The 19077-nt window shown below is 48.9% G+C and overlaps 1 protein-coding gene across 3 annotated transcripts in view; it reads left to right on the top strand.

Moving 5' to 3' along the window:
* RARA (retinoic acid receptor alpha) overlaps positions 1-19077 on the top strand; it is a 56891-nt gene that overhangs the window by 16744 nt on the left and 21070 nt on the right. For 2 of the 3 annotated variants that reach the window (XM_044672455.1, XM_044672456.1), the window contains exon 2: positions 2062-2642. In XM_044672455.1, coding sequence (XP_044528390.1) covers positions 2465-2642 — 178 coding nt within the window. In that variant the 5' untranslated portion in view covers positions 2062-2464. Of the gene's footprint in view, positions 1-2061; positions 2643-14220; positions 14524-19077 lie in introns of those variants that run through there. The other variant, XM_044672457.1, reaches the window with a different exon arrangement.

Here is a 19077-nt window from a genome sequence, read left to right as displayed (position 1 = left end):
GAGGCAATAATGGCCAGGGCGGCAGTTTTGAATTCTTACTAGCGTGTGGTCTAATGACTTTATCTATCAGCATGGCTTTAATTAAAATACTAATTTATATATTTATAGCAGCCTTTATTATTTTTTATCCTTATAACTTTGACCTCCTTTCTCCTCCTCCCCCAAAATTTCATCTTATGTCTGGCTTTTCCTAATGCCCTCTGGGCTTTTAGCTCCTTGAACTCTGTTGGTGAACCTATGGCACATGTGTAGGAGGGGGCTGCTCCCCTCCCCCTCTCCACATGCACCTGAAGACATTTCTCTCATCACCCACCCCTCTGCCCAGCAGCCCAATGGGAGTGCTTCCTCCCTCCCCTGTCTGGATAAGGGAGCGGCTCACGTATGTTGTGAAGGTGCAGTTTGGGCACTCTGTCTCTAAAAGATTTGCCATCACTGGTCTAGAGTAATTATCATGCAACGCTACATTGCTCTTCAGCTAGGATAGTAGCTGGTGAGGGGGAGGGGTTGCCAATGGCATTCCTAGGGTGGTGCTTTCTCTAGGGCTTGGTGGTCTGCCATTGGTGCTCTCTACCCCCCTCACCCATAGGTGTTGTAGAGCTGCTTGTCAGACTACATGTCCCCGGGTGTGGTTTTTGTGTCTGTTTTGGTATGTTTTTCTTCTCTCTTCTCCCTGTCTATATTACTCCCTGTGTCTTTGTGATCATTCTTCATGTATGAGGAAGGGTAGTTGATATCTTGGAAGACTAAACTTGCAATCAGCAGATCAGGGTCCAAGTTCTGACTTTGCCATTTACTAGTTGTGAAACCATGGGCATGTTATTTACCTGCCTTAGGCCTCAGTTTCCTCATCTGTAGAAGAAAGAGCAAAGCTAAAAACACAGAAATCCTCTGCTCCCATTATACCCACTTAAAGTTTGGGGTGGAGGCTGCTGAAATGACCTCAAAATCATAGAGTATTACAGTTGGAAGGGACCTCAGTGGCCCTTTAGTCTGACCCCCACATAAAGGGAATTCCTTCTGTAATGTACCAGCAAATATTGGCTCTTTTCAGCCAGTCTCTGCTTAAAGATTTCCATTGAGGAGATAGCTATCGTTCCCTAGATGGCCCTATCGTCTTTTAAACATCTCTAACTTTTTAAAACCCTTGTGTCTTAGAATCAATATTGTGTCTTGGTTCGAAGGCAGAAGAGTGGTAAGGGATAGGTAGTGGGGGTTAAATGACTTGCCCAGGATCACACAGCTAGGAAGTGTCTGAGGACAGAATTGAGAGACCTGGCTTTCAATTCACTTAACCTCTGTTAGCCTAGTTTTTTGTTTTGCTTTGTTTGACATTAAAGGTATATTGGCCTCTTGGCAATTTCTACCCATTGCTCCTGGTTCAGGCCTCTGAGCCTAAACAGAACAAGTATGATTGTTCTTCCATATGACTGCTTTTCTGATAATTGAGGACAGCTGTGTGGCCCACCTGAATGGTCTTCTCTAAGCTCAGCTTCCCTACCCCCACTCTAGGGCCTCTGGGACATAAACATCCTGGGTGTTAGGTCCCTGGATTTTGGGGGGTGGGGGGGGAAGTGGTGTAAGAGGACCCGGGGTTGCTGTGTCATGATTCTGAGAAGTGCCATGCTTTAGGGAAGCAGCTTCTGTCCCCCTTCCCCTCCCTTGTTTACCTCCACCACCCCCAAACTGTCTCTGCATCTGTGACCTCAGGTAACCCTTCTTCAGAAAGATCTCTGGGTCTGGCTGTGTTCTCCTTGTATCCTCTTGATCTCCAGGGACCCCCTTAGAGTCCCAACAGCTCCTTTGCCCACATTAGGTTGAGAGATGGCTCCTAGAGGTTTGGGTTTTGCTTTTTGTGGGAATATGCTCACCCCCATCTCCTCCTCTGCAGTGTCTGGGCCCTACTCCCGAGTTGTCTGTGCCAGGCAGGCACTGTGCCATCTGTCTGCTTAGGCTGGTGTCATGGGAAAACCTCCAGCTGCCCAGGTGGGGGGAGCCCCGTGGAGAAAACCCCTATGCCCTATTCTCGGTGCCTACTCACCTGTCTTGTCTTCTCCCTTTCAGCATCAGAAGACATGGCTTCCCCAGCACCACCAGCATCATCAGAGCCCTTCTAGGTGAGGATACCTCGCTCGATACTCTGCCCAGCAGCCAGCCGTGGTGGGTGCCACTCAGGAAGCTGCCTGAGCTTTCCAAGCCTCATTCCAGCTTCTCGTAGCCACCGCCGACCTGAGCAGCGCCACCCCCCCTTCCCCACCTTGCCCCTGGTTTGGGCGGTGGCTCCAGAAGGCCAAGATCACCCTGTTGGGCACTGCCCTCTTCAGCTGCAGGACAGGAAGAGGGGGTGGGTTGATCACCCACAACCCCTCCCAACTCCAGGCCCCAATGAGCTGAGAAGGGGCAGCCAGAAGCCCCTTAAACCCTCCCAGCTGGACTCTGTGTCTATATCTCTGACTCTCATCGGGGCATGGCCAGCAATAGCAGCTCATGCCCAACGCCTGGGGGTGGGCACCTAAACGGGTACCCGGTGCCTCACTATGCCTTCTTCTTCCCTCCCATGCTGGGCGGACTTTCTCCACCTGGCACCCTGACAAGTATCCAGCACCAGCTTCCTGTCAGTGGGTACAGCACTCCATCACCAGCCAGTAAGTTGTGGGGCAGAGTGGGAATGGGGGCCGGGGGTGGCATTGAGGGCACAGATATCACTGGGGAGCCCAGAAGCTTAGCCTCAGGACCCTGTGAGGAGATGGCTTGTGGTACCTTTGTTATGGATATACACTGGGAAGGGTGGTGTGTCAGTTAGTGTGGAGAGGGGATGAGTGGTCAGTAATGAACCTGGCTGTTGAGGCAGCTACTGGGGTGCATTGAACAGAGCTCTAGACTTGACATCAAGTTGAAGTCCTGTCTTAGACACTTACTAGCTGTGTGACCCTAAGGAAATCACTCAATTGTTCTCAGTCTCAGTTTTCTTATTAGTAAAATGGGGATAATACAGGGTTGTTGTGAGGTTCCAGAGAGATAAGATATATAAAATGCCTTGCCAAGCTTATGGCATTATAGAAATACTAGTTATTATCATTATTAGAGTCTCCTTTGCAGGGAGTGCTACTTGGCCAGCTCTTAGCAGCTTGCAGGGGCCACACCACAGGGGTGGGATGAGAGCCCCTGTGATGCTGGTAGGTCGCTGGACTCTGCCCAAGAGTGTGCTAGGCTAGAGGGCTGCAGAAAGGTTAGGGCCATTTGTATTGCATTCTCGGCCCCCTGCTTTCCTCCCTCCACCTCATCACCGAGGATCTTATAAATAGCTTGGTTGGCAGCGGACAAAGGCCCCTGGTAGATAAACAAACCTCTCGACATTTGGCGGGAATAGCATCGTGACCTGGAGAGGCAGCCACATGCCCTCTTCCTCCCTTCTCCTTTCCCTCAGGCTCCCCTGAACCTATTTGGGTGTCCAGAGTGGGGAGAGGAAGACTGACTGCACCCCCAGCTCCCACATACATGCTTTGCTTTTTTTTTTTTTTTTTTTAAATTTTAAACCCTTAACTTCTGTGTATTGACTTATAGGTGGAAGAGTGGTAAGGGTAGGCAATGGGGGTCAAGTGACTTGCCCAGGGTCACACAGCTGGGAGTGTCTGAGGCCGGATTTGAACCTAGGACCTCCCGTCTCTAGGCCTGGCTCTCAATCCACTGAGCTACCCAGCTGCCCCTTATGCTTTGCTTTTAATTCCCATTTGAGTAGGGTGTGGAGGGAGGGAGACAATTGGGTTAAGTAGAGGAAGAGCTCTGGGGGAAACCTGGGGGTGGGGAGGAGAGCTCTACCTTGGTCCTGGGAGGGAGCTGAGCTGTAAGGAAAAGATGTGGGCTCCTCCCTCTTCCCTTTTGCTCTATCTCTGATTTTCCCCCCATTTTCCCCTTCCTCTCTATCTTTCCCATGAGTCTTGCACTGGCTGGGTGGGGGTCTCTTCCACCCCTGGCCTGTCTGAAGCCAGGTAGTGGGAGGCGGCAGTAGTGGCTGCCAGCTGGCATAGCTCAGACCAGAGGCCTGCCAGGCCTCTTACTGTAACTCTGGCCCCTAGGGCCGAGCTGGGCACAGTGCCAACTCAGGAGGGGGAGGGATATGGGGCCTGGCTGGGCGGGAGAAGAGGGAACAGAGGCTGGGAGATGGATGGACAGGGCAGCTGTTGACCTGGGAAATGTCCTGTTTCCCCTCCTCCCTCTGTCTTTCCCTGGCCTGTCCAGGATGAACACTGCCCCAGACACCCACTGCCTCTCTTATTGGCACCAATGGGCACCTGGCAACACTGCCCTCTGCTCCCTGCCCTGGGTCAATGCTCCCTTCTCTGGGTCGGGGCAGTTCCCTCCTCCCTAGGACCAGGGGAGTCTCATTGTCCCTGGAGTTGACCCTGGAATGGTGCCATCCTACCCGCTCTGGGCAGCTGCCCATAGTCTCTGAGACTCCCTGGAACTCCTCTGTCTCTTTCTCTGTCTGGTCCTCCTCCCAGGGGACTTTCAAGTTATTGTACATAGTAGGCATTTAATAAATGCTTGTTGGTAAGTTATCAAGTTGAAGTTGGCAATCTGTCTTCCTATCTCAGAAGACAGAATACTTCTTGGTCTCCAGAGGGAAAACCATGTCCCTACCACCTCATAGAGCTGCCTGAATGCCAGTCTGGATAGTCAGACAACCTCTCCACCCCTTAAAGTGCCTCTTCAAGCACCTGGCTTCAGTCCCTTCTCCATTCCCATAATCTCCTATCTTTTTCTCACTCTGAACCCTTTGTTCTGTATTAAAGTTTAAAGGGCATGCCTCAGGTCTGAGGTAGTTGGGGAGAGGGGTCATTTATTTTGCTTTTCACCCTCTGCTGCATCCCCTAGAGTTTATCAGGGTATCTGGTGTCTGTCTTGAATAGTTGAGGCCTTTGCAGGTGGGGACTGGAAACTGGACTTGTCCTTCCCTAAACTGGCACTGCCTCCATTCCAGGAATTGAAGCTGTAAAGCTTCCCCTTCTTGCCAGGTTGGCACTTATATTGAGCAGTGGGTCCTGTGCCCATGTCTGAGAAGGCACCTTTTTCTAGATTGGGGTGGACAGAAACGTAGTGACCTAAAATCCTTGGACCCTGCCTAATGGAAGAATGTGGGTCTTCAGCTGGCACTAGAGAGGGGCATCCTGCCTACCCTTTGCTTTCCTTACCCCATGGTCACTCCCATTCCAGCCTGGGAAGAGGTTCCTCCCTTGCCTAGGAATGTTGCAAGCTGGTTCCTCTTTCTTGATGTGTGAGGTGGGGGGGGGGTTCAGGGATCCCCATTTTACTCCCCACCCTGGGAACCCTTTCCTCTGAGCATAGGGGAAGGGGATGAGTGGGAAGAACAAGTGTGGGTTTGTAATTTCCTGGTAGGGTCCCCTCACCCATACTTGGGCAATATCCTTTCCTGGTACCCCTTCCCCCTTACAACTGGTCTCTCTCCCCAAACAATAATATTATGACCATTTTCAGCCTCCCTCCTCTCGTCATTCCCCAATACTGCCCGCCCCCCCCCCCAGCTGTGTGTGCCTGTCATACAGAATAATGGGAAGAAGGACCTTATGGAATTTTGCCAGGGAACTGTGAAGGTATATTTTTCCCTATGACCAGAGTGAGGGTCTCTGGGTAAGGGTGTATCTCTCTCTCTCTCTCTCTCTCTCTCTCTCTTTCTCTCTCTCTCTCTCTCTCTCTCTCTCTCTCTCTCTCTCTCACACACACACACACACACACACACACACACACACACACACACACACACACGCCTGCCTTGTGATGGCAGTTCTCTATCTGGAGCATCCAAGCATGGCTGATAAAAGATTCATGCTTCCTTAGGAGACAGTTTTCCCAAGCCAGCCTGATCCTGCCTGGTGGACCTAGGGGATCAAGTACTTCCTAGGGGAGCCAGAAAGCCAATGTCTTCTCCCCTGGAGCCTCTGGCCACTTGCTGGTATAGAACTTTTGGAAAATAAAGAGAGAAACCCTCTTTCCCAAAAGAGTTGGTTTTTTCTTAGGGTTGCCTTTTTCTTTTTCTTAGGACAAGAGTCCAAGGGTGGATTCAGGAAATAGACAGATGAGTTTATTTTCCTTACTCTCCCTCTTTCTTGGTGGGAAGGGATGGGGCAGAGTTGGGTTGAGGACAGCTGATAGAGGAAGTGGTAAGGTATGAGCAAAACCCAAAAACCTGAATATGGTGGCTGGTCTTCCCAAAGGAAGAGTTGGGGGAAGTAGGCCCTGGGAGGGGTGGAGAGGAGGGTCCTGTCTTCTGGCTGGCCTCTTCCAGAGGGCTCAGGTGTCCTTTCCAAATTAAGGCCCAGGGAGGAGGATGAGGGATGGGAAATGGGCAGAGATTCCCAGGCTAGATCATTTAACAATGCGGAAAACTGGAGCTAGAGGGAGAGGAAGTTAGATGAATGAGATCTCAATCAAATGGATTCTTTGGTATTTGAGTATTGATGGGGAACAAGTATCAGTGAGTTGGGTGTATGGGAAAGAGTTTTCGTGTGACATCTCCATACCCTATTTAGTCTTTTTTTTTTTTCTTTTAAACCCTTACCTTCTGTCTTAGTGTCAGTTCTAAGACAGAAAGGCTAGGCAATCAGGGTTAAGTTACTTGCTCAGGGTCATACAGCTAGGAAGTGTCTGAGGCTATATTTGAACCCAGATCTTCCCTCTCCAGACATGACTCTCTGTCTACTGTGCTACCTAGACCACCTCCACCCCTGGCCAGTCTTGGTATGAATCAGAGAGGAAAAGGAGCACTAAGTACTTATCTTTCTTATCTCACATCCCAGAGAGACCCAGAGAGAAAAGATCAGAATTGTATCTACCCTTATACTTGCTAGTTTTGTCCACAGGTTGAGTCACTTAATCTCTGTGCCTTAGGTTAATCTAATGGAAAATGAAATAATAATGCCTCTAGCTCATACCTCATAGGGTTGTATGACCTTGAGTACCTCATTTAACCTCTCATCCCTTGGTTTCTTTTTCCACGTAATGAGGATAACATATTAAGTACCTTGTTCTAGTATTGTGAGAAGTAAATGAGATAATCTGTGCAAAAACTTTGCATTTTTTTAAACTCTTATTTATCAAGTGGTAAGGGCTGGGCAGTTGGGGTTAAGTGACTTGCCCAGAGTCACACATCTAGGATGTGTCTAGAGATCAGATTTGAACCCAGGACCTCATTCTCTAGGTCTGGCTCTCTACCAGAGTTTCCTAGCTGCCCCAAGCTTTGCATATCATAACGAGACTATATAAATGTTAGCTGGGTCTGGGAGGCAGTAGGGAAATAAGAGATAGGAGATAGGCCTTACCTCTAGTAAGACCTGAGTTCATAACCTGCCTAGCAGAATGGATAAAGACCTGGGTTCAAAACTGGCCCTCAGATACTTCCTAGCTATGTGATCCTAGGCAAGTCATTTATCCTTGATTGCCTAAACTTTTCCTCTTCTCTGTCTTGGAATTGAGACCAAGTCAAAGGGTAAAGGTTTATAAACAGACAGACATTCAGTGGCAGAGGGGACTTCTTCACCAGGGAGTTCCCATATCAATTAAGTCTCAGGTCTGGCCCCTAACTCTGGGATGATTATTGTTATGATGTGCTCCAAACTTGACTGAGGATTGGAGGAAGAGATCGAAGTTCATAGTGAGAGGGAAGAGGAAAGAGATGAGAGAGATCCTCATTAGATCTCTCCTCTAGAGCCCCCTCCCCCCAGCTGGAGAAGACAGTTGCTAATTGACTCTGGTTAAGGTGAATGGGAATGAGGGGCCCAGGTCATCTGTTGTTGGGATAACTCTGGGTGAGGGAGAGAGTATTATTATTGAGAAGTTACCTTTATCTTCCCTTCAGATTTGGGGGGGAGAAATCCCCAGATCGGCATTCATCCCCCTTCTCCCATTGTCCTGGTCCTCTTACTGATGGACTGCTGCTCCTCCCTTCCCTTGATCTCCTGGAAGGCTGGGGAGGGGAGGCCCCTCTCTGCCAGGTGGAATGAAGGGAAGGGAGTCAGGACTTGGAACCTCGGCCCCACCCCTCTCCCCCCTCTCTTTTGGCTGGAGGCCCCCCACCCCAGGAGGGAGAAGTAAAGGAAGGGGCCAGGGGAGGGAGAGGAGATCTACTTTCTGCTTTGAAAGCTGCAGATAAAATCTGTCCACACCTACTCCCCTGCCATCAAATCTGTCCACACCTGCCCCCTTTTCTGCCACTGGGAGTTTGTGCAGCTCAGCCCTTTCCCCCCCCACCTTACAGGAAGAAGACTTTGAGAATCACAGGCTTTTTCCTTTGGGTGGTGTAAGATTATAAACAAGAATATAGATTGTAAGCTCTGTGAGGACACCTTTGCATCCTAGTGCTCAGCCCAGTGCCTGACCTGCAGTAGCTATTTAATAAATGCTTGTTGACCTGATAGAGGAACTAGGTTGACGGGGCCTGAGGTCTTTCTCCACCACACCCTTCTGGGTGGGTATCTTTCTCTCCCTGTGTCTCCGTGGAGAAAATGTCTTGAAGGACTCTCAAGTATTAACAGTCATGCTGAAAAGTGAGTGTCTGCTCATTCCTTTCTCATTCTTACCATCTCCTGCTGGACCCTCCTCCCCCGTCTCTGCTTCTTCCAGCTTTCCCTTTCCATATCCCCACCAGCCCCTTTCCATCATTTCCCCAGGATAATAGGAGAATAAGCACTAAGGGCTAGGGGGATGGAGGGAGGTGCTGAGGATGGCCTAGAGAGGCCTTCCATGGGGCCCAAAATGCCAAGTCAGCCAAAGGCTGTAAAATAGGGTTTTAAATGAGGAGACCCTTTCACCTTTCATTTTCTAGCACTGATTAACCTAGGTAGAGTGAAGGGAAGAGAGGAAGTTGAAACTTGGAATCTAGGTCTCCCCCCTCCCCCCCTCCTTGTTGGCTGGAGGTCCCCCTGCGCCCCTTTGGTCCCATCTGAAATCAAAATGTCCACTGGGGTGGGGAGTGAGGGAAGGAGAAAACTCCTCAACTGAGATGGCTTCTACCCTGAGGTTCTCTCCCAAAGCAATGGAGCATGTAGGGGCAAAACTATTCACTTTACCCTTTAAAGAGTGGGAGAAAAAAGTCCTGGAGCCAGGAAAAGCTCATTCCTGGAAGGAGAGACTTTCTCTTCCCCAAGTTACCCTGGTTGGGGAGAGGGGCATGCTCAGCCTATTAAGGTGGCTTTTATTTGCTTCCCTTCTCTCAAAGAGCTCTCAGAGACTGGAAATTAGTGAGGACTGAATCTCCTCAGGATAGAATTGAGGCAGTTCCTTAGATTCAAGTTTATTAAAAAAAATTTAATTGACATTTAACAAGTGCCTACTGTGTGCCAGATGAGGGTGGGAGAGATGCAAAGAGGGAAAATGTTTCTTTTGGTTTTCACAACTACTTTTGTAAATTGGGTTATCATCTGTCTTACAAGTGGGGAAACTGAACCTTCAAGATATTAAGTGATTTTGCTCAATCACACAATTCTGATCTGTGATCTAAACTCTTGTCCTCCTATTCCAAATCCATTGCTCTTTTCAGTAAACCTCTGACATAGTCCTGCCTTCAAAGACCTTCCTCTATAGAAGCTGTATAAGCTCTGTATGCAAATAAGAATGTGATTAAGTGCATAAGATGGGGCAAAACTGTGGTATGAGAGATTTGGAGAAGGGAGCAAGCAATCATCTGTAGCTGAGAGGGGGTCAGGGAGGGTAAGGCCTTCAAAGGACATGGGGAAGGAGCTTATTTTAGGCAAGAGGACAAGATGAGCTGGGGAACAGCGAGTCTCAGGATTACAGATCACAGGATGATGGGTCTTAGAGCCGGAAGCAACCTTGGACATCATCCAGTCTACCCTCTCCCCTCCTCCCCCACCTCATTTTATAGATATGAAAAATAAGGTCCAAGATTTACTTTTCTGAGGTCACACAGGTAGTAAAACTGGGATTTGAACCCAGTTTCTATTCTGGAGCACAGAGTAGAAATGTGAAATGAGCTTGGAAAGGCAGGATGAATCCAGAGTGTGGAAGATCTCAAATGCTAGACTAAGGAAATTTGAACTTTTTTTCAATAGAGAGTAGAGAGTTCCCCTTTTGAGCTGAGGAATATGTAATCTGATTTTTGGAAAATAAATTTTTATTGATATCTTTTGTTTTTGCATCATCTGTATACTGTACTCATCTTTGTCCCATAATGCCATCCCTTAACAACAAAAAAATTTTAAAAGTCTGACATATATACCACACCCATGTTCCCCAACTTCTGCAAAGAGGGAAGGGGAGTTGCCTTCTCCTATCTCTTCTTTTGAGTCAAACTTAGTCACTGCATTTTTTTGTGTTTTAAAATTAAATTTTATTTTCAAATGAAGATATACCTTCTCTTCCCCCTCTTTAATTTCCCTCCTCTTTCCCAGTGAGAAACAAGAAAAATAAAATCCCTGTTACAAATATGTATAATCAAGAAAACCATTTCCTGCATTATGTTTAAAAAATATGTGTCATTGTACTTGAGACCATCACCTCTCTGCTGAGAGGTAGGCACCATGTTTCATCTTTCGTCCTTGGGAATTGTAGTTGGTCCTTGTGTTGACCAGAATTTCCAAGTCTTTCAGAGTTGTTTGTCTTTACAATATTATTGTATAAATTGTTCTTCTGGTTTTATTCAGCTTGTTCCATATCAATTCATACAAGTCTTTCCAGATTTCTTGAAACCATCCCCTTCGTCATTTCTTACAATACAACAATTTTCCATCATATTAAGATGTTATAATTCTTTCAGGCTTTTCCCAATTGATGGGTAGGCACCTCCTCAGTTTCCAGTTATTTGCCACCACAAGAAGAGCTGCTATAAATATTTTTGTACCTATGGTACCCTTTTCTCTTTCTTTGATCTCTTTGGTGCATAGACCTCATATTGCTAGGTCAAAGGGTATGCATAGTTTAAGAGACATTTAGGCATAGTTCCAAATTACTTTCCAGAGTGGCTGGACCAGTTCACAGCTCCACATTAATGTATCTATTTTTCCACAGTCCTGCCAGCATTTGTCATTTTCCATTTTTTGCCATTTTTGTCTGATGGGCATGAGATAGAATGGTTACTTTATTTCGATAGCATTCAGTTTTCTATTGTTTTGTAATTCTTTCCACATACAGTGTTGTAGTCTTTAAGCATATCATTTTCCTGGTTCTGCTTTTTATCAGTTCATATAATTCTTCCCAAGTTTCTCTGTATTCATAGTCATAATTTCCAATAACACGGTAATGTTTCATTATACTTATATCACAACCCATTTAGTCATTGTCTAGTTGATGGACATCTAGCTTATTTCCAGTTTTTTGCTACTGCAGAAAGTACTTCCATAAATGTATTAGTGGACATTTTTGTCACTGAGTTCCTTTTAGCATACCTAGCATGTCAAAGGGCTTGGACATTTTAATATTTACTTACTCATCTGTCCACTTATTTATTTATTTGTTTGTTTGTTTGCTTATTTATTTGTTTGTTTAATTGGTCATTCATTTATTTATTTATTTGTTTAGTGGCCTTAACCTTCTGTCTTGGAGTCAATACTATAGATTGGCTCCAAGGCAGAAGAGTGGTAAGGGTGGGCAATGGGGGTCAAGTGACTTGCCCAGGGTCACACAGCTGGGAAGTGTCTGAGGCCAGATTTGAACCTAGGACCTCCCATCTCTAGGCCTGGTTCTCAATCCACTGAGCTACCCAGCTGCCCATTTTAATATTTATTTGAATCATTCCGAATTTCTAGAATGACTGGCCAAATCACAGTTTCACCACATATATATTATATATTGTGACATATATGTGTATACATACATATACATATATATAATATATATTACTGTGCCTGCTTTTCTAACATTGACTATTTCCATTTTTTTGTAATCTTTTCTCAGTCCAAAGTGAGCCCTCAGAGTATTTTGTATTTGCTTTACTTGTATTGGTGATCTAGAACATTCATTCATATTATTATTCATAGTTTGCAATTCTTCTGAAAGAGTAAATCATCTTAAAGATATATTAGAAGATTATGCTATTGTCTAATGATAGCTGTATTATTAGAGACTAAGAAGAGACAAGAGACATAGAAACTAGGCTAGGGGAGATGTGACCTGAGCCAAGGTGGTGAAAGTGGGAGTGGAAGGAAGGGGATGGATGACTCTTGAAATCATAGGCCTCTTTTAGATAATTTTGCCTGGAACTCAGAACTCAGCTTCATGGTCAAAAATGTCCAGTAATCTGTTGAAGGAGTGTGGTAGGATATAGCAGGTAGTTAGAGCTGGGCAAGTTCTCTAGGGATATCAGTCCATTGCTAAGGCTTTGGTGTCTGCTTGGAGTAGCTTTTATGTGATTTCCTGTGCTTTGGCCTCTTGGGATGGGATTGGGACTAGGGATAAAATAAGGACACAGAAGAACCTTGTCCTTTGGGAGGAGTGTCTCTTGAGGGAGTGGTGGGTCATCCAAACTGGCCGAGGTTTCCCTTTCATCACCCCATTTATTTTGGTAAGAAGATTAAGGGAGGTGATGGGGGTGGGGTGGGGGAGAGTGAAACTGTTCTGTGCCCCTCCCCTACAATGAAGGGTATTAACTCCCTGAAAAGCTAGGTAAGCCTAGAGTTTTGGTGTACAAGTTTTTTGCAAAGCTAGGAACCTAAAGAAGTCAGAGAGTGGTGGGGGGGCAGTGGATGTATCTTTCTTTCCTCTGATGGGTGTCAGACATTACAATGTGGGGAGATGGGGACATTTTCCTCTCTATGTAAATAGAGTTCCCACAAATATTTTCAGCTCTCACAGTGTCAAAGTTTGGTGTCAAAGCAACCCACTAATTTCAGATGGCATGCCACAGTGTTATTCTCCTGGCCACTCAATGGCACACCCCTTTCTCCTTTAAGACATTTTCTTCTCTCCTCCCAGCAGGGCAGGTGGGAATGGGGAGGGGGCTGGCCAGGAGGGCTTCTTTGGCTGTGGGCATGTCATGGGCATGGTCGGGGTGCTGGCTTGTGGGTGGGTGGGTCACCGGGAGGTGAGGCATCAGCACTGGGCGAGTTCAGCGAGAGTTCAGTCGCATTACATTAGGCAAATGAGTCTGGGTCCTGGGCCTCCATGGAGGGACCAACCCTTTGAATTCCACCCCCCCACAGGTCACCCCCCTCACAGGTCACCCACACCCAGCTCGCTGAGTCTGAGAAGTTCGCCTTCCAGGGGACTGGGCCTGGGACAGAGGCAGGACAGAACACCTCTGGGCTCTCCTCCCTTGTCCTGTCCTTCCTTCCTTCCCTCCCTTCCCTTCTCCCTCCCCTCTTACCCTATCTCCTCTTCCCCCTCCACCTCCTCCCTCTGTACTGTCTGTATTCCTCCTCCCCCTCCTGGGTGAGCCCAGCCGCTACCCCGCCTGCCAGTCCCATCGTCCCTTGTTGGTCCCTTGTTCCCCCCACAGTCTGGTCCACTGCTTCCACTGCCACTGTAGCTGCTATTACAGCTGCCACTACCTACCAGACTGCTAAGGGGTTAAAGGGGCGGACCCTGGACGGGGCGGGGCCAGGGCACACTGCGAAGGAGGGGTGGCCAGGGGGTGGGGACTTGGAGTAGGGGGCGGGCTGGGGAAGGGGGGGCACCCCCACTCAGTGGCGGACTGCCTCGGAGGCTCCTACTACCCGGGAGGGAGCCCAGGAGAGCGACTTCGAGAGGAAAAGGACGTGGGGGGCCCTTTTGGAGGTAGAGCTGGAGTCGGGGTTTCCACCCGAACCTCGACCTGGGAATCCTTGGTTTGGGGAGAAGGAGGAGGAGGAGTAGCCTGATTCCTGAAAGGCGGATGGACAGACGGACGCCCCCATCCTGGGCAGTGATCTAGAGAGAGAGAGAGAGCGAGCGAGGGCGCGCGAGATCGCGAGCGAGCAGGAGGAAGCGCCTAAAACTGCCTGTGTTCCGCCCCCACGCCCCAGCCCAGGGAGTTGAGAAGCAGCCCGCCTCTACTGTGTCCTTCCCCCCAATAATCCAGCCGAGATCATGAGACTGGAGACTGGGGGCCCTCTTCAGGTGAAATTGTTGGACTAAGTTTGAGGGGCCCTCCTTTGGTTGTTCTGTGGAGGAACTGGGGACGCCTCCCCCCCCCTCCCCTGCTTCCCCCTTTCCTTGCAGGATTGGAGTAGTAGTCACAGCTGTGGAATTTGAACTCGGGGACTTCGGGGGTAGGGGGCTGCCGGCTGCTCCCTGACCCCACTCCTTGGATGGTGCCTTGGCTAGTGGAGTGAGATTGAGTGAGGGAGGAGGACTCCTCAGAGGACTTCCCTGCTCAGTTCCTCCTCCTCTTTTTGCTCGCTGGGGGGAAGATGTATGAGAGCGTGGATGTAGGGGTGCTCACCCCGAGCCCGAATCCCTTCCTTGTGGTGGATTTTTATAACCAGAGCCGGGCTTGTTTGCTCCCTGAGAAGGGGATTCCCGCCTCCGGCCCCTACTCCACCCCACTCCGGACTCCGATTTGGAACAACTCGAGCCGCTGTAGGTACCAGCCCTCCCCTTTTCCTATCTTGGGATGTCCCTGGGGCCTTGGAATAGGAAACCTGATCTTCCCCCTATAGACCCCCCCCCCCTTTTCTGGTCTTTTCTTTCCTTCAACTTGGTTACTTCACTGGACAATTCTGCACTTGCCTCCCCACTACCTCCTCTTACAAAGTCTCCTCTCTCCCAGTTTCTGTTGGCTTCAATGATTTTGCCCCAACTAAAGGGGTGATATCAGCTTAGAGGAGGGCAAAAGCCTACTGACTGAAGGCTGTCATGCCCTGAGGAAAAGGATCTCCCCACCCCCGAACTGGCACCCCCTCCTTCTGCATGGTGACAGCTGCTGCTCCCAATTCATAGCTCACACTTCATTAATGTGGGTGTCAGGGGAGTATGTTGGTGTGTGTATTGTTTGGAAAGATGAGGGTGTGCACCAGAAAGAACTTTATTTTAACCGCCTTCTATCTATTCTCCCATCCTGATGAAGCCTGGCACCCAATGGGGCATAATGGGGATAGACTCTTAGCTCCTTTTATTTGACTGTTATCTTTTGTGCTTTTGAGCATCCTTACTTCCTCCCCTTTACTGGCAGGTAGGAGGATATCTCTTCCCTCCCCCAGGGGAGTAAGGCCACAGGGATGGGGGTAGAATTGGAAATTTTCCTATAGCTCTCTTCTGTTTTAGAGCATCCCATTTTCATCCAGGCTATCGGGATTGTTGTGGGGTGGGAGCTGGGAGGTAAGGGAGCAGGTCAGCATGTGGAAGCAAAGTGATTAGGGAAGATCTTTAAGGTTAGGGAGATGACCCTAATCCCTTTGTCACTGGAGGGGTGCCTATATTCTTCCCAAAGGGGGAAATCAGCTTGTTACTCTGATATCATAAGGTTGTCACCTCCTGCCCATCACACTTCCTCCTTGTTATTTATCCTTTATTTTAGAATCATAGATATCTAGACCTGGGACTTCAGAGGCCATTTTATCCAACCTTCTATTCTTTTTCTATTTTATGGTACCCTTTAGAGCAGGAGTTCTTAATCTAGGGCCCTTGGATAGGTGTCGGTGAGATGTGAAAAGACTGGAACTTTTAATATTTTGATAACCATTTCAGTATACTTGGGTTTTCTTTGTAATCTAATGCATTTTATTTTGTGCATTTGAAAACAATTTGAAGCGGTCCATAAGCTTCTCCAGATTGCTGAAGGGGTCTGTGACATAAAAAAGGTAAAGAGCCTTTGGTTTAAAGGGAGTCTTCCACCATACTTGGAGTGGGGAGGGAACGTTGTGCAGGCTGTGTATTGTGTATACACCTGTGTGTGTATGTTGTGCCCAGCTGTGTGTCTCTGTCTACGGAGTACCTGGGTGTGAAGAACCTCTCCTGGGGGGTTTTGCTAGATGGGTTCAGATTTCTCCCTCCTCAGGCTTCTTAGGTTTCCCTTGAGGACTGACTGCCTCTCATTTCCAACCTACCCTGCTTGCCTTCCCACCTTCCCTCCCCTCTTTCTTTCTTAGTCTGGAGAATGGATCTCTTCCTCTAGAAGAAGGAGGAAGGCATGCCTTGATAGGAAGGTGGGGTGGGATAGGGGGAGGATCATGCAAATTGGAAAATGAGTGTCTCAGTTCTTTTTACCCACATCAGACTTCTAGACCCACCAGGTGGGGATGTTTGATTTGAGTTGGCCCTGGCCATCCTGATCTCCTGGCCCATGCTGTGGTCACCCCCACCCCACCCATCTCTTCCCATTGTTCTGGCCCCTGAACTTTGATTCTTATCCCAGAATCGAATGGAGGAAAGGGCTTTGCTTTGGGGAGGGGGAGATTGCTTATTGACTTTAGTTGGATAATGGGAGTAGGGAGGAGACTGGGGTCAGGCAGAGGAAGCAGTAAGAACTCAGGATGAAGTTTCTTCACCACCCCCACTCCCAACTTCAAGGAAGAAAGTGACTATACTGTAGTCATCTGGCTGTTTAAAGTTGTTACTCTTCCCCAGTAGTTCTTTCCCCCTCCTACCCACCCTCACTCTCCCCTCCCAATACTAAAGGATTCCTCAAGAAAATTAATGGGGTCACAGTGTTGGTGTCTTTATTGTCCTTCATCCTCCCTGAAAGTCCCTGGTCAGGCCTGGGTCCTTGGACCACCACAGCATCAGTTTCCTTTTGTCTCCTTACCCTTTGAAGTGCCCACTAGGTAGGGAGGTAGATTGTGCTGTTTCCCACCCATCCCCAATCCTGTAATGCATGAGGAAACTGAGTTGTTGGCTGCCCCAACCTGGGGAATAATAATATCCTCTGTCCCTGGGATCTCAAAACTATGGTGTGTGCCAATCACAGGGCAAGGGCAAGGGCAAGGGGCCTGGGCCCAGCCTTCTTAGACTCACTGTGCCCTCCCACTCCCCTTTCCTGTAGGAAGGACAGATTGTGGTCAGCTGTGAGCAAAAAGTTGAGGTCGAGAAGAACAGGGATATGGGGGCAGATGCCTTCCCAGAAAGGGGACAACCTGTGCCCACACCAACAGACACAAAGCTTAGGAGACCAAGCAGCTCCTGTTACTATAATCTGTTCTCCTACCCTCTTGATAACTGAGAGTTCTCCTCTCCCTCCCAAGGGGGAGTGGGAGGGGTCATCTAGGCTGGGGGTGGGGGTCCGGTGAAGACTCTTGGATTCTTGCCTTCTTGCTTAGATACAGAGCCCTGGGGACCCCCTCCCTTCCTTACTCCACCCCTGTTGAGGGCAGAGATGGCACAGAGATAGAAATGTGTGGGGGGGTGGGATATTGCTCCCCCTCCTTTGCCTTAATACTCAGGACTTCTGCTTTACTCCTCTGCCTCTGCCTGCTCCCAGACATCCAAGAATGTGGAGCACGTGGGAGCCCCAGGGAGTAGAGGGGGAGTGTTGAGGGGGGGAGATGCTTATCAGAGTTAGCCCAGCCAGGCCAGGCCTCTTCCGTCCTCCTCCCCCTTTTCCCCCCTCCAGCACACATTTTCACAGTCCATCCCCCTCCCAGACAGTCCCTGGACTAGAGAATCTGGGGAGGGAACTGATCCCCAGAGACATCTCCCTACCCCCTTGGGGGCTGCTGAGGGTGGGGAGTAGTAGAAGATCCAGACTTGGGGTGGGGGAGGGAAAGGGAGTTCCTGGCCAAGGGCCCATCCGATTTCCTGCTGATCTTCAGGAAACTGGCTCCTCGGAGGGGTGGTAGGGAGGTAGCAGAGAGAGGGGCCAAGCGAGGGAGTTTTTTTCCTCCAAACCTTAATGGAGAGAGATGCCCCCTTTTCCCACAGCCTAACCTTACTGGCCAGGAGTCAAAACACAGTGGTTCTCTGTTGAGTTCTGGACTTTGATCTATGTTCTACCCTTCCTTTAATCTCTGCTTTCCCCTTCTCTGGGGGGTGGGGGAGACTTTGATGGGAAGTGAGACACATTCAGATAGTAAGCTATTCCTTCCCTGGGGCTGACAGCAGGGAAGTGCTTTTCTAGGTGGATGGAGGTACATTTAAGGATAGAGTAGCAGTCAGGATTCCTCCTCTTTTGGTGGGCAGAGAACATTCAACTGGAGAGGAGAGAGGATGGGGCCCTTTAGTTCCCTACACCACCCACCAGTCTCCCCCTATGTCCTCATTCTTCCTCTCCTCAGATGGCAATAAACCCGGAGAGAAAGGAGGGTGGAATGCAGGGGGCCAAGCCTTTAGATTCAGAGGTGGTGGCCAGGGCAGGAGCAGGGCTGGGCTTACTTCGGTGACTAGGCAGGAGATTGTGTGTATGTGGACATATGTGTTTCTATGTGTATGCATGTGGGGAAAAGGCTATAGAAGGTGGTTTGTCAGCTGCTACAGCTTGAGGAGGGGTAGTTGGAAGCAAGTCCCTATCCCATTTAGCTGTTCTCTTCTCATGCTTGTCTTTCCATTTCCCTACCCCCCCCCCCATCTCCCCATTCTCCAAAGCAATTTTTTCTTTTCCACCAACACCCTCTGGACTTTGACTTTGCTGCATATTTCTGCCTGGCCTTTGCTTTCCTCATTTCCCCTCCCCCCATCACTTCTCTTCTGAAGTCTCTCTTCCTCTGCTTATACCCACTCCCCAAAAAAATCATCGGTTAACTCCCTCTCCATCCTCTGTATCCTTATGCCCCCGTTCTCTTTCCTCCAACAATTTCTGTTGTCTTTTTATCCTATCTCATCCATCTCCCACCTCCTTCCCTTCTGCACCTCTGCTCCCCAAGGTCTCTCTCTGTCTCTGCTTATTCTCCCTATGGAGAAGCAATCCTTTCAGGCCTCTGCAGAAAGTGGCCTTTGGGGGTGGGGTCTGTTCCCCTAGGAGAGGCGGGGCTGGGAGGCCAAAGGCCAGGTGGGGTAGGAGGGGAGGGGTCATCGCCTTTGTCCCTCAGCTTGTTGGAATGCTAGGCTCCTGGTCAGGCAGTGGGGACCCATATACCCCCTTGTCCTTGATATCACTCCCCCCCCCCAACCTTCTCCGGCTAGATTGTCTATTGTTGCTGGTTTGCATCTTGGAAAAAGTTAGCACAACAAAGGACTCCTTTGTCCAGATTCCACCCCCCCCCC

The sequence above is a fragment of the Gracilinanus agilis genome, chromosome 4 (genome assembly GCF_016433145.1).
Source record: "Gracilinanus agilis isolate LMUSP501 chromosome 4, AgileGrace, whole genome shotgun sequence".
NCBI lineage: Eukaryota > Metazoa > Chordata > Mammalia > Didelphimorphia > Didelphidae > Gracilinanus > Gracilinanus agilis.
The sequence above is the reverse complement of the archived record's forward strand: the minus strand, read 5'-3'. Positions and strand labels throughout refer to the sequence as shown.